This window comes from Eupeodes corollae, chromosome 1, assembly GCF_945859685.1.
Source record: "Eupeodes corollae chromosome 1, idEupCoro1.1, whole genome shotgun sequence".
NCBI classification, from domain to species: domain Eukaryota; kingdom Metazoa; phylum Arthropoda; class Insecta; order Diptera; family Syrphidae; genus Eupeodes; species Eupeodes corollae.
This window is the reverse complement of record NC_079147.1, coordinates 237,211,141-237,227,681: the sequence shown is the minus strand read 5'-3', so window position 1 is coordinate 237,227,681 and position 16,541 is coordinate 237,211,141. Positions and strand designations below refer to the sequence as shown.

General features: G+C 35.3%; 1 protein-coding gene across 1 annotated transcript in view; it reads left to right on the top strand.

Annotated features, from left to right (window-relative positions):
• Positions 1–2,001: 2,001 nt before the first annotated feature.
• Positions 2,002–16,541, top strand: part of LOC129940208 (exostosin-1) — a 494,844-nt gene continuing 480,304 nt past the window's right edge. The window contains exon 1 of the mRNA XM_056048470.1: positions 2,002–3,773. Within this exon, the coding sequence (XP_055904445.1) occupies positions 2,998–3,773 (776 nt within the window). The 5' untranslated portion in view covers positions 2,002–2,997. The remainder of the gene's footprint in view (positions 3,774–16,541) is intronic.

Genomic DNA, 16,541 nt, shown 5'->3' with positions numbered 1-16,541 from the left:
AATGTCAAAGTGACAACATTGAATTTGTATTTTCTTTTTTCATTTTGTTTTCATAGCTCGCCGTGGTTTATTTATTTATTTATATTTTTTCGTTTTTCGGAATTAACTTGCAATTTATAAAAGATTGAAATAAAATAACAAGATGTTGCGATTGGCATTAACTGTGCCTTTGAGGCTTACATATCTTGCAACGATATCTATAATTCTGCATTTATGATCCGTTACAATTTGGACATTTAATGAATAATAACCTTTAAGAAATTAATAGTGTTTTGTACATGGACCAAATGATTGTTTGACTATCGATTTTTTTTAGTTAGGAATGTCGCTGGTCACTTGATTTGCACATGACTTTTGGGAACTTGGCGATATTGTAAAATCCGGATTTGATGTCATTCAACTCCGCAGGGGAAGATGGGAACTGTATAAAGTGTGGAAGTAGTGAAGCAATTCTTTTTGCGATGTTTTTAATTATTTTTCCCACTGTGGACTGCACCATTCCATGTAATGCTCCTAAAGTATTCGAAAAGTTGTGCATGTTTACACGTTTGTTGACTAGTAATAGAAAAGTTCATTTACCAACATCAGATTGATGGACATTTCTTCCAAAAAAGTGTAACGTAACTAGAACTTGCAAATCTGGAGAAATAGGTAGCCCACGGTTTGTAATAGGGTCTTGGATGTCAAGATTTTCAACCAAGAACCGAACAGTTGTTTTATCAAATCTATACCTGGAGTAAAATTCACCATCGTCCAGCTCTTCAAGAGGATTTGCTCGAGTTTTAAAACTTTTAACTTTCCTACACAACACTGAATCCTTAAACATTTCAAAATCTTCTTCTTCCGAAAACATTTTAAATTAATTTACTTTTTATGATATGTATAAATAAATTTTATTTCACAATTTATCAATTTTAAAACACTGTCACATTTGAGAAAAATGACAAGAAAAATCTGTATGACATACATAGATTTAATACGATACTAAAAAGATAAAGTAGCTATTTGGTGATTTTAACTTTAGTAAAATGTTAAGACGATAGTACGATACTAAACTCGTTTAAAATTATCAAAATCCCTTTTTTAACCTAGTATCATATTAAAAATGATTTAACATCGTACTAAATCGTCTAAAATTTTGCGCCATTATCTTTAATAAATCTTCTGCTTTTAGATTAGTTAATCAAAATTAACAAATAAAAAAATACAAAACGTGTGAACAGGGGTGGAATCGGCATAGGTGATTGTTAATAAATGACAATAATACCTAAAAAGCTGTCAAAACAAAAATGTGATAGCCATTTTTCTTTAATATGTCATTTCTACATATGCTTAAAAAAAATGTTTTCAGTTACCTCTTTGAGGTACAAAAACATATTCTTGTGACGGACAAAGCTAATAACATTCGAAAAAATTGATACTTTAATTTAGATATTTTAAAGAATTTTTTTTTTAAATTTTACCATAGCAACAATGAATTGTGACAATTATAATCTAAAATTGTTAAATAGAATTAAATTGAGTTGAATCATCTTGCACAGACGGAATAAAATAATTGTCAACTTGACTATCAAAAATATGATCACCTTAGCCGATGCCACCCCAGGCTTGTGTAATTTTAAATACATTTTTCATTTCGTATGCCTACTGCCAAAGCACTGGCTGATCTGTCATAACATAATTCTAAGATCGTACAAAATGTCTCTAGATAGCTTTGAAGTTTTGACACTAAAAAAAAACAAGAAAGAAACGAGCAATATTGTTTTTACGGAAACCTCTGACATATATTATCTTTTCAATTGACAAAATTAAACAAACTAAATTTCCCGAGCATTAATTCCGTATTAAATGTTTTGAGTTCCCAAAATGATACATATTCATTAATACTAAATAATATATTTATAAAAAGAAGTCAATTCAAATAAAACTCCCCATCCATCCCAAACCATTTTCAACTTTTAAAACTCACCACACCCCAACCGACTACCAGATGTCGCTTCACTCGCATTAAAATCTGACATTTCCCAACTATTCCACCTTTGCGCATGACATACAACTTCCAGTTCCTCGTAGCTTCCAGTATCCAATTAAACATCTCTCTCGTAAATAAACAACAAAATTAACATCGGTTTTCCTTTTTTACTCCATGCAGCCCACCAACAAACAACAACCAGAAAAAGAAGAACCAAACCATCTCCGCTTCATTATCCCAGTTTCCCAAAATCCAAACTGGAAGACATTTGTGGCAACGCAAAGCCAAACTGGCTCCGTCCAGTCCAAGCAGCTTCCATTGAAAACAGAAACACTTTTCTGGTTAACGAGTTCGGTTGTCGCAGGGTGCGTCGTTGTCGTCGTGAGTGAATTATTTTTGTGTCCCAGAGTTCGTCGTTCGCTTGAAATAAAATTTACTCAAATCAAATAAAATCTTCGAATCAAAATAACAACAAAACAAGAAGCTAGGATTAATCTAAATGGATAAATTTAAAGTTTGTGGGTGGATTAAATAAAAAGAAAATGTAAAAGCAACGAAAAAAAAGCAAAAGAAAAATTGTGCAAAAGCGGCCGCGAAGTTCCACCTGCCGTCTCTTTCTCACCTCATTCAATTTATACGCACAGAGTATTGTTGTTCGTTGTCAAAGTGTGACAAGTGCATTTAGCTTGACATTTGATGTCAAAATATTTTTGTTTTTCAACAAATTCCAGAGAATTTCAATAAAATTTGTTATAAATGTGCAACTTATCAGTGAAAACCTACAAAATATCAACTCAAAAGTGAAGCCCGATGATGATTATCTAAAAGTGCAAACCCCAAATGTCGTCGTCGTCGTCGTTGTCTTCGTTGTCGTCGCCATTCTCATCCAATCCCTGTCGTCGTCGTTGTTGTCGTCGTCGACTGCCAGTTTTATGTTTCTAAGTTCCAAATTGTGTTGTTCCCCGTAAGTAAAAATGCGTGCCATCTAGTTAATAATTGAGAAAAGAAGTTTAACTTACTAAAATATGCAAGCAAAAAAGCGTTACATCTTGGTTTTTGTTTCTTGTGCTTTCCTCGCCTATTGCTACTTCGGCGGCTACCGCCTGAAAGCAGCTCGACGTCCGTCCACGGTAACACGGTCGCGGGAGAAACTCAATACCTTCGTCGATGTGGACTTAAGTGATGGCCAGGTGGATTACCTAACAAACTTCCGCAATGATGTTAGCGTCGAGCAGACCACGCTCTTCGAATCCAGAACTAAATCCTGCCGAATGGAGACCTGTTTCGATTACACTCGGTGCTTCGATGAGTTCCTCGTCTACGTCTATCCACCGGAGCCATTGAATTCCCTCGGTGCCGCGCCTCCAATCAGTTCGAATTATCAAAAGATACTGACGGCTGTCCGCGAGTCGCGTTACTATACCCCCGACCCGGACAAAGCGTGTCTCTTTGTTCTCGGCATTGACACTCTGGACAGGGACTCCCTGTCGGAGGATTATGTGCGAAATGTTCCGTCGCGTCTAGCCCGCCTCTCGCACTGGAATAACGGTCGCAATCACTTGATATTCAATTTGTATTCGGGAACGTGGCCAGATTACGTGGAGAACTCGTTGGGCTTCGATCCGGGCGAGGCGATACTGGCCAAGGCGAGTATGAGTATCCAGCAAATGCGTGACAACTTCGATGTTAGCATTCCATTGTTCCATAAACAGTTTCCATTGAGGAAAGGAAACACGGGCTTTGTGCAAAGTAATAACTTTCCGACCAACAAGAAGTACTTGCTGGCATTTAAGGGAAAAAGGTGAGTGGCCTCGAGAATTCGCATTTGCATTTATGTGTGTTGTATAATCTTTGACCAACAATCTTTTTTTGTTTAACTCTTGCTACTAGAATTTATCCAGTCTCCTAAAAAAAAGAACAAAAAACCCACAGTTAGAGCCACAGCCCACCCGGTACGTGATTTACCACTTGTCACGCACAAAATCCCTCTCACTACAACAAACTGGACAAAGATACAAAGATATCCAAGTCCAATTCCAACTCCAATTCCAAGTCCAAGTGCCAAATGGCGTTTTGGTGCTATTTTCAGTTTTGTTTTTTTTTTTTTTTTATTTTGTCTTCTTGTTTGTTTTATCTATGAATTATTGCTATTTAGATAGTGGCTGAGAGGGTTTGGGAGGGGGAGGAGGAGGGGTGGGATAGATGTATGTTAGATAGGATAACATATCGATGTGCATGGGATTTAGGAGATATATTTTCAAGTTAAAGTTTACTTTCGGATCGGAAAGTCTTAACGTCACTTTTGTTGGTTCGTAGGATGTTTTATGATGGCAATCATCATTTCTGTAGAGCAGCAAAAATCCAATTAAAGGTTTTCGGTTCTCTTTTTGTTCAGATTGTTCAGAATGAAGTTAAATGTAGGTACAATGTTAACCGTACTGTGCGGTGGTTTGGTGTTTCATATCATACGTACGTACGTACATCTTGTCGGCGTACATACATATAGCTACGATACGTATAGGTTTTTCGATTAATCAAATTGAATGGGTAGATGGGTGATATATGAGTGTAACTAACGGGAACAGAACGTGTCCTGTGTGTTTGTCCTCTTAATTTAGAGAAAGCCTCATTTTTCTTTTCATTTTTCTTAAGTGTCCTTGGATTTTGTTCTTTTTCCTGTCACACATTATGTCACCGTAATGGTAGGAGTTTCATCGTTTAGGAAATTATTTTTATTATTTTTTCGACATTTTTAACCATTCACTTAAACTTGTTAAAAAGTTCAAATACAAAAAAGGTACAATTTGTTAAAGTTGCGAAAGTTGTAGGTGGTTCATAAAGAGTTCTGGGTTTTCTACATCTTTGCTATTAGTGGTTTAATAAAATTTTGTAAGATTTAAAGAACAGTTTAAAAAGATATAAATAAGAAAATAACATTGTTTGTGGGGGCTTGAGTTCTTACAATCTTTACAGCTTACAAGCTTAGGTTTTGAACTGAAAACTAATGCTTACTGTTCTCTAATTCGGTTTGTAACTTTTACTTTTGAAACGAAAGACGGTAATGTTACAAAACTCAGTCGTGTTTTGAAGAATGTTGGGAAACTCATTTAACCTTTTTTAAAATTAAGAAATCTTAAAATCACTTAAAGATGTCATGTTCTTGGTTAAGTGATTGACTGCATACAAAATATTCTCATATGAAATTTCCTGAACTATGAAGATGTTGACCTTGAATTTCAAATTATTTTGACAACTAACTTTTTTAGTCCATTTAAGATGCGGGTAGTTGAGTGCCAATTAATAAAATCAGAATCAAGGGGCTAATTACGTGAAGAAATAAGCTTAAGTAATATCGAGCCATTCCCGCCACCTCATTGTAAGAGACGTTACCAACAAAAAAGGCAAATTAATTATAACAATTAGCTAGTAACACATGGAGCCTTGATGGCTATTGTCTTGTCCTAAACTAATTATAATTCATAATTTACATTACTGACTATCGGTGCAATTTGTTTCAAGGACCAGCAATGTGGTTTTTATTTGTCTCTTGCGATAAAATTTATTTTAGCGCTTACGATGAATTTGCGGGACGGGCTCGATATGTACCGCGTATACTTTTAATTTCGATTATGAGAAATAAGAATTGTAGAAAAAAAAAACTCGTATTTTATTTAAACGCGAGACTCAAAAATAAAAACTAAACTTATTTAAAGTTAACGAGTCACATTTGCTTTCGTTTTTAGTTTGTTGTCATTTCGTCACCTGAGTTCTTTCTTGTTCTACATTTTTCAAAATGTTAAGAAATCGATTTTTAAAGTCCAGATCGAAATCTTTTATTTATTTTACCAAATTTATTTTTGGAAGTGATGTTTTTCTGAAAGCCTTAACAATTTTGTTTTAAAAACAATTCACAAATTTCTTTTTTCATCTGTTCTGAAATAATGATAAATAAAAATCCAAACAGAGGTCATTTTGGATATTGAACATAGTTATATGGAGTGAAGATAAGTTCATAAAGTTGGTGGATATTTAAAAAAAAACCTTACATTGAACAAGACAGAAATTAACAAGGATATTATAGGAAACCAGAGGTATTTTGTATAGTACCCGTGGCATTATGGTTACTGCGTTGGACGTTGGATGCGAGAAGTCTTAGGTTCGTTCCCTGCCTGTGCCACCTAAAGTTTTACTCACGGGTACTGCCTCTTGCGAGGAATTGACAAATTCTTCAAGAGTAATTCTTGTAATGAAAAAGTGGTTTCTCAAAATAAGCCGTTCGAATTCAGCATATAATTATGCAATTACTCACACACAGGAATGGTTGAGAGTTGTAGGTCACTAGGCCCTGGTTCTCTACGGACTGTTGCGCCTAAGGCGATAATATATAAATAAATAATAGAACTCAATGCCTTGATTAAAAGATCAAAATCTAGTTTGAGTGGACATTAACAATAACATCCGTAGAAATAAAACACAAATTTCACTTCTAAATGCTTAGATAAGTTCATTTTTAATTTAGCTTGAGAAGTTTTTAAGCATTTAGAGGTGAAATTTGTGTTTTATTTCTACGGATGTTCTAGTTAAAATTGACCTTAGGCTAGACTTGGATCTATTATCCAGGGTTCATAATTATATTTGATTTATTGGTTTCTTATTATTTTTCGTAAAAAAGTTGATATTGTTGCTTGAATATCTTTTTGTTTTTCTTGGTTAGCTTTATGTTGGAAATACTTTGTACGGCAGTAGGAAGGAAATTACAATTTGAGCCTCTCATAGTTTTAGCGCTTCTAACCTTTTGAAAATCCTCACTATGTTTTGTCTTATAATACAAGGAACGAAGGTTATTGCTTTTATATGCGATTTGTCTGCAATCTTTGAAAGATGCCATTTTAAGATCAAGACTAGCTTTATTAAAATTAAAAAAAAACTTCTTTCTTAAGCTGCACAATCTTAAGCTTAGTTTTGATGTAGCTTATTCCGTTCAGAAAGAAACGGGGCTGCAAACATCCAAGTCCTTTAAGTATTTTTCGATTCAACTGTGCACAACATCCACTTCTTGGACTTGCGAATGGCCTGGTTCAGAATACTTGTGTGTAATTGTCTCAATACTGGTATTACATTCCATAAATTTAAAAATGGCTAAGGATGCAATCTGTTCTTGTCTTGCGGAGTGCAACCAACGGACCACAAAATAATAATTTTTGTTTCTGGAAGATCTTCCAGAACTTTTTCAAAATAATAGTGAGACCATTTGCTATGTCATTTCCAGACCGGCAGCTTAGCGTTTCGTGTCAAATTCCGCAGTAGGCGGTTTTATTATTTTGTCAAAAGCCCGTCAAATTATATACAGCATATTTACGCCTATAAAAGTAACTCGAAACATTTGCTTTCGGCATTTTGCACATCATAATTGATAACCACTGTGTTTTTACACTTTGCTTCACTATGATTTCTGCGATGAACGTCATAATCTCATTTTTCACTTGTGTTTGGAATTCTTGTTGCTGTGAAGATTTTTTGGGTTTAAGAACCCAAATATCATTTTTGGGTTTAAAAAACGACATATTGAATGATTCATTGAACACTTTCCGATAAATATTACAGGAAACAGTATTTCTCGCTGTCTCTAGTCTCTACATACATTTGCCGTCTGCCAGATTGACAACTATAATATAATAATTTAATTACAAAGATATAACCGTTTTAAATAACATATGTGTTTAAAATAAGGAATTATATGGAAATCAATAAAATTTAAAAATTCAAATAAGATATAGTTAAAGGTTTGTTTAATCAAAATTCTTCGTTAATTATACTTGCTCTATATCTGAGCGCAATTACACAATATTCATTAAGTCTATTAACGTTCATATGATTCCAGGACTTGCTCTTCAGATAAAACATCGCTCCCAAGAACGCTTCTTCTGGTTTCTTTCAGAGTTGGGCATCTTCCCAAAAAGTGAATGACGTCTTCTCTTTCTCTCATGTTGCAAATGCTGCATTCTAATGGTAGATCAGGGCTGTGAGGCATGAAGTTCAGATTGAAGCTCGCTGCGAAGTCTGACCATTGTAGCGATAACATTAACCTTATTAGAGTCACGAAAATAGTTTTTCTCTGCCAAATTGTGATTTAATCTACTGTAAACTGTTCTGTAGATGGAACTGGAGGCTTCAGCTATATATTCAGCTCTACATTTCTCATCCACCTTCGAGATTACATTGTAGAAGAGAGTCTTGCAACTACCAATGTTTTCCAGGTTTAAATCAAAGTTTAAATTGCATTCTTCAGCTAGTTTTGACCACTCTCTATACCAGCTGTTTCGTTCGTGTATGGCACTGATAGCTACCTTCTTGACTAATCTGGATTCTGATAAATTGAATATGTACTGAAGAAAATCGGCTTGCAACTTCAAGGTCTTTATGTGTAAAGGTGATAGTCTTGTTTCGAGCATTACCACGTAATTTGGTGTGTTGACTGGTAAGCTAAATATCCTTTTAATATAGTGTGTCAAGAGTTTTTCCACCGTTTGAAATCTCATACATCCCCAAACTTGTGCGCCATATAAAAGTATGATCTCCGATACAGCTTCAAATACCTTGTGCGCAATGTTTCTGTTCATGAAGCATCTTTTCCATTATATGTTAATGGCTGTTTTCGCCTTTTCTAACATCACAGTTAAATGCTTCTGCATGCTCAAACTTCTCGTAAAAATTACCCCTAGGTATTTGTATTCGGTTACACATTCTAAGGCTTCTCCGTTAAATGACCATTTCTCGTTAGAAGCATTTCTTTTACCACCGTTTTTAAATATCATCACTTTAGACTTTTGCGTATTAACGATTAAGTTCCATAAGCAACAGTAATTATATAACCTGTTTATCATGAGCTGTAACGCTTCCGGCGAATACGCAAACATGACAATATCATCTGCAAATAATAAGACCTTCATATGTGTTCCTGCGAAATCCACGGCACCAGGAAGATAATCAATCAGGTCATTTATAAAAAGTGAGAACAAAGTGGGGCTCAATGTGCAGCCTTGCCTTACTCCCGATGAGGTCACAAACCAATCTGACAACTCTACACCATTCCATACAGCCGCTCGAGTTCCACTATAGAGATTCTCTAGCGCACGTCCAAATTTCATCGATAACCCCGCGTTATATAGCTTGTAGAATAAGGCACTTCTATTTATAGTATCGAATGCCGCTTGAAAGTCAATGAAAAATACATATAATTTCTTTTTTTGAGCGATAAAGCTTTCTGCAAGACTTCGGAGTACAAAAATATTGTCCATTGTAGAGTAGCCTGCTCTAAAACCTGCTTGAAACTCTTTCAGTATGTTCTGAGACTTAATACACTTGTTGAGCCTTTTCTGTATCATCGTTGAAAGAATTTTATATGTTGCATTCAAGAAGGAAATGCCCCGATAGTTTGAAGCATCCGAGTATGATCCTTTCTTATGTATTGGGAATATAACAGCTTCTTGAAATTCGTTCACTACCGTTAGAAGTCGATCATTAAGTGCAGAAGTGCCATATTTGTAAAATTTGGCTGGGATACCGTTTGCGCCTGCTGCTTTCCCATCTTTCAGAGTACATAACGCTTGCTCCAATTCTTGTGCAGTAAACTGCGAGCCCAATATTTCATTGGTTATACCAGGTGTTGCATATTGCCAGATAGATGGCATCATTTCTGGGTTGAGGAATTGCCGAAAGTGTTCGGCTGGCATATTTGCACACAGATTTTTGTGTATTGACGGTTTTTTACCATTTAGCTCCCATGCAAGTTTCTAAAACGTTGATGCATTCTTACAGGAGGCCAACCTGGCCGCTTGTCGTTCCTCATACTCTTGCTTTTTGCTTTTGCACAGTTTTTTATATGTCGCATTAGCTTCGATGTATATGTTTCTAAATTGACGTTGGGTGAGTTTCTGAAATTCCTGAGCCATGCGAATGAAATTCTGCGTGCCTTCTGCCGTTCTTCGTTAAACCAAGGCTCTACCCTTATTTTGTTTCGTGTAGTACTAATCTGCTGCTGTGGATAAGATGCCTTAACGATTTGATCTAGCAAGCGAAAGTCCGTATTTTGGCGGTTGTGGAGATTCGTGTCCAAACGTTGTCTGTATAATAAGGCTTTTGAGAGTTTCCAGTTGAGTCTAGGAAGTAATTGGTCAATGTTATTTACTACAGTTGAATGTCCAGTCATCCGTAAGGTAACGACTATCGGCAGATGGTCTGAGTATGGAAGTTCTTGCACCTCGAAACCAGTCACAAAGGGTTCCCAATCTTCGCCTATCATTGAATAATCAATAGTTGATGAAATAGTAAATAAGGATATTGAACACAAAATCCATAAATGTGGATATGGAACAAGAAAGAAATAAGAAGATATTATTTTAAAGATATTCTATGAATTTTTCAATATGATACAAAAAGAATGAATAGTGGTTTTTTATTGAACAAAACAGTTCTCCATAACTTGAAAACTAAATGAGATAGATATGGTTTGCGCCAATCGAAAGAGCATCCTGGAATTATAAAAACTGCATTTCTAACTCAATTTCGTCAAAAATGGTCTGTTGAACAAGAGAGAACACAGGTGACGATTTGTTAACATTTAGGTCTCTACTTAATACCAAATAATTGGATAAGCTTGTTTCTTTTGGATCCTCATTTTTTAGTTACAAACCTTTGAAAAATAAAAAGAAGTTTAAGAGAACAATGTTTATCTATTTAAGTGGATGGTACTTACTATCAGTGCATTGGTACTATCGCCACCCTTTCTGTAAAAGTGAAGATGCTCATTTATTACGGGTCTTATAAGTTGTATGTAGCTTCCATCTACGCATCGGATAATGCTTTTGGGCTCGCTCATAAATCTAGTGACTACTTAGTCAAAATTTACCTAACTAATAAGTGTTAAAATTTTTTATTAAAATACAATTTTCGGATCTCCTGTGTGATTGGACAAAAAGCTAAAAAATAAGAAATATTTTCAGACTGATTGAGGTAACATAATGAATAATTCGGATTCAAATCATTTCTGTGAGGTCTATGATTAAGCTCAAGCATTCAAACGCTCATTTTAAAGATTAGGCTTATCTCATTGGCAGTAAACTCGTTTCGAAAATAGTTGTCATATCCGAGACCTAAGCTGAGTTAAGAGTAAGCTGTGCTTGTAACAGACCATCTTGCCCGGGTTATTGATTTTTGATACATTGTTTCATCTATAATAGAAATAAGGTCATGTAGTTCGTTTCTAAGTGCTTCTAAATTATAAATACTTAGTGACAATGGACAATGGAGTGGTAATGTCCTCTCTCGAGGGACCAAAGTGTTGCTATATAAGACCCTTATCATCCCCGTCCTGCTATACGGTGCAGAAGCATGGACCATGACAAAAGCGGATGAAAGCACCTTGGGTCGCTTCGAGAGAAAAGTTCTTCGTGTTATCTACGGTCCCGTATGCATCGAAGGGGAGTGGAGGAGAAGATGTAACGACGAACTGTACGGGCTGTACAGCGACGTAGACTTAGCAAGAAGAGTAAAAGTCCAACGACTAAGATGGCTGGGTCACGTAGAGCGCATGGAAACCAATGCTCCGGCCCGGAAAGTCTTCGAATCCGCACCCACAGGACAGCGCAGTACAGGAAGACCGCGGATCAGGTGGCGCGCACAAGTGGAAGGTGACCTCACCCAACTTGGAGCGCGAAACTGGAGACATCTAGCTAGGGACCGAGCTAGATGGAGAAGTTTGTTGGGTGAGGCCCTAGTTCACACAGGACTGTAGCGCCACCTTAAGTAAGTAAGTAAGTAAGTAAGTGACAATGGATATTTATATTCTGATGCCAAATTAAACTAGTCCTTAAAAGGAGAGTACCGACCTCGTAGAGCTTTAAAAATAATCTTTTTCTGAATGTTATTATTAGGTCCACGCACCACTTTATAAAAATAGAGGTTGCGTTAGCTTTAAGATTTTTTCAGCAAAACTGGAGGCAGGCCAGATTCAATGCAAATAGCGTTGTTTGGTATATTAGAAGGGAGTCTGAAACTATATTTGAAAAAGTACTTCTAATTCCTTGTATCCAAAAGCTTCATTAGCATATACGAGAGAACTCTTGATAGTTGTTTCAAATACTTTAAATTAAATCGACGCATCTATAGAGTTACTTTTGAAGAAGTTTGACCACTTACAATTGATAGCTGCTATTGCTACCTTCACTTTGTCTTTAAAATGAGCTCCAAGATTTAAGTTATGTGTTATAGTAAATCCTAGGTATATGTTATCAGTCACTAATTCTATGTTTGAGGCGTCAATGTGCCCGTTTCGGTTAGTCCTGTTACAGCGGTTTTGAGATCTAAAGACCATTATCTTTGACTTTGAAGTATTTATTTTAAGGTCCCAAGTATCGCAATATTGTTTTAATTTGTTAATCTGGAGCTGCAAAGTCTCTGGATTATGGGTTAGAATGACAAGATCAAGGTATAAAAATAATAACACCTGGAATTTGATCTTGAAAGTCATTTATGAAGAGTGAAAAAATCAAGGGACTCAAAGTGCAACCCTGTGGAACTCCCGTTTCAGATTTAAATTGATTTGACAATTTCCGACAGTTTTTAATACTGAACTTGTATTTGATATTAGTTGTTCATATATTTTTATGAACTTTGTAGACAAGCCTATATCTTTAAGTTTAATAGTTTCAATGGGGGCATTGAAATCTACAAAAAAAAAAAAAAACGTCTAGCAACACTCATTAAAGTAAAAATTTGGTCTATTGTAGAGAAATTTGCTCGGAACCCAGCTTGGAAACTACTTATTTTATTATTCCTTTCAACCCAGGAAACAAGCCTAAGGCACAGTAATTGAGTGAAAATTTGCTACAGAGAGCTGAGAACAGAGATTCTCCTATAGTTTTCCGGTAGGTTAGGATCTCCCTTTTTGAAAGATCAAAGAAATGTATGAAGATCGGAAGCAATGTGGAATTGTCTCATCTATAAACATCTTGTTTATTAAAAGTAAAATTTGTTCTAGAAATCGTGAGCTGGAATTTTTGTAGAACCCGACTGGTATGCCGTCTAAACCGGTAGCCTTATTATCCTTTATTTTTTTCAAAGCCACTATTAGCTCTACCATTGAACATCGGGAATCTAACTCAGCAATATAAGTGAATGGTAGTGCAAAACTTATGTTCATTTGACCAGGGTCTGCTGTGAGAAGTGTTTTGAAGTAAGTAGCCATTGTGTCCACGTCAATAGCAGAGACCGTTGACTTATTATTTCGGCCAGCTAGAATGCGTACATTTGACCAAAATGATCTAGAATCATTACAATGTATGAGATTCAACGCCATGTTTTTTTAGATATTGTTGTTTTTTGAGGCTACACAGTCTTCTCTACGAATTATTTGCTTGAAGATATTGGGACTTAGAGGCTAAATCATTGTGTTTTCTAAAGATTTTAAGTAACGCTTCTCATACATTCTTCGTCATACCAACAAAATTTATAGTTATTAACTCTATTGTGAGAACTCCTGACAGCTGATATTCGGATGGTTTCAAAAATTAAATCCGTTGAGACATCCACTGTGTTTGAAACCAGACTTAAAGGATGGGGAGAGTACGATAACTTTGGCGCCGAGATATAATAACGGTTTTTGGTAGAGGGGCTTAATACAAGCATTTTTTACTATGGGAGGGGGGGGTCTATCTCCCCCCGTTTAGGCGGTAGGGGCAATTTAAAAAAACATGTACTTTAAATGGAAAAAAAATAATTAAAAAATAACGGTAATACTTACAATTAAGTATTATACCTTTTTTTAAAGCCAACACTTGTGTCTAGTAGCTTGTTTTTAAATCAAGTCAAAACTATGCATAGTTTGCGAAAAACACTGTTTTAAACTCAAAATTTGGTAAAAAAAAAGTTAAAAATATGGTTTAGAGTGTAATATTTCAAAACTTTTAGATTATCTACAATTTTTTTTTTAGAATACATTGCCCTTATTTATTTTTTAACGAAAACTGAAAACTAGATGTTTCTATGTCTTCTAGTTTTTGAGAAAATTGAAAATTACCAAAACAAAATATTTCAATTAAATTACTTTTTTTATATCCAGTTTATTTAGATGCATATGAAATTTTGCATGCACTCACCGAACCTTTCACCCTCTCAACCTTGCACCCACCCTAACTCGCACCCACCCCAAATCCTATAGTGAGCCCAAGCAGGGGGGTTGCATTAGGCATCTTACTGTTTGCATTAGAAATTTCGTATATACCTACATATGTGATTGTTGTTTTATTTTGGTTTTGGGGTTTTTAAAACTACTTTTTAAAGAGTTTTTTTGGTATTTACTTTCAGGATAATTGTTAAAGATTAGGTCATTTTGTGAGTCAAGTAAAGCAATTCATTTAGCATAACCCAGAATGCACCACGAGGAGGTAGAATTGCATTGCATTCCGCGTCCCAGTCAGTTAGTTTTTAAGTAAGTCAGGAGTTATTGAAAAATAGTCACGTTAATTTTCAATGTGTTGAAGGTATGTAAGTCTCGTCAATGAATTCATCGTCCGTACTAGTGTCACTGTGGAGTTCGTTAAGTTCGTCATTGATGGTCAAGAGCCGTGGTTGTTTTGGCGGTAACACATCTTCTAGGTGTTCACTGCAAACGTCGGGAGGGTCGAAGTGCTTTAGTTGCAGACCTACACTTTCTTGTCCATTAACCAAACATGGGTATACTTTTTTCATATCTAGTAAGAATTCCATTATTTGGGATCCCAAATCGTCTTTATATTTTTTTTCAAGGCAATATTTTCTATAAAAGAAAAGTGCCATATATTGATGGATGTGGAGTGTGGTTTTGCGGCATAAAATTGTTTTTTTTCAGAAGTTTATTTTGATTTTCTAGATCGTTTATTGTGTTAGTCTTATCGGCTTTGTCGACATATTCGCCTTTGCTGTGGTTTGTTACGCCATGACTAGTAGAACTGGAGAATAATTTTTCAACACCTATGTATTGGCGTGCGCTGTCGGTACAGATACGACTTGTATTGGGGTTAACATATTTATGAATATAAGGCCACAAATCTTCCCTACATTTGGAATTGACTTTAAAGAAACGTCCGACTTTATCTTCTTTGCAATATAGCCCCAACACTACAATTGTCATCTGTTCTGTGACACGGCCTTTGTGGTATTTTCTTTTCGTTAAAAATGTTTCATCGATTTGAACCGTTTTTTCTTCACCGCCAATATTAATATCAATATGGGAGGATATTATTTCGGCTATTTCCCGACAATAATTATAGTAATCTATGATGGTAGATTTACTTAATTTATCTTTATTGTCGTGATTTCGCCAAGCGATTAATTGCTAATTTGAGAATTTACGAAAATATTTAAAACAAAATCCTTAAATTGTAGCTTAAGATTTAATTAATTACCTGGAAAACCATGTTTACAGGCATTTTAATCACAAAAGAGATAATTATAGCAAGCACTTCATTTATCTCTAGCCGACATTGAGGGCCATGGAAAAATGTTCCTATTGATGGGTTGATTGTATTTCTACAAGTTTTGTCACCTTTTCTTTTTGAGCCCTTTTTTGAACATCGCCAAAACCAACCGAACTTTGATCTTTTTGAATTTTCCACGGTCATTAAAATATCACAACACAGAGGTGGAGTAGACGTTTTGGAGGGAATTAACCCGATTTCTTCCAAAAACGCGAAACTTTTTTCGTTTGTTGATACCAAATCCCCAAACGAACAAAAAATCGAAAAATTATTTAATTTTGGGTGAAGAAGTGGATGTTTAGCCGCCATTTTTAAAAAGGGAATCCGACTTATTCAAACGTTAAATGGAGAATGGCTTTGGTAAACAATAACATGCACCAAACTTGTTAAAAAAAACGGTTAAACATCAAATGCTTCCTCTTGTTATTTATGATCTAACTATAAAGGTACATACTTTTTACTATGGCTGTATTATATGTGTGTACATAGTTATATGCATATTTATGTATGACATAAACATATGTGCATGTTAAGAAACTACGAGAATTTGCTTCCGTTGTGTTGTTGTAAAGGTAATGCAAATTTTTTTATAATGCAATACATTTTTATGCTCAAATATATTAAATGTTAAAGTTTTTGTCAAGTACCTAACGGTATATTTAGAAAAAAAGAGATTGAAATGGACATGACATATATGTACATATGTTTATGTATATAATATCAATTATTTTTTAATTCAGCTTATTTAAATGCCAAAAAAACTTTGAATGCACCTCATCTTGCACTCACCGAACCTTGCTCCCTCCTCACTTTGCACGCACTCCAACTTGCACCCACCCCAAATCCTATAGTGAGCCCAAGCAGGGGGGTTGCAGGCATGCTGCCCCCCCTTACGGATCCCACTGTTGCATACAACCAAACTTGCACCTACCATTGTTACTATCAAAATAAGATTTTTGAAGCAAAAAAAAAGAATTAAATTAAAATAGTAGTTGTGGTTATTTTCAATTTTCTCAAAAACTAAAAGACATAAAATCATCTAGTTTTCAGTTTTC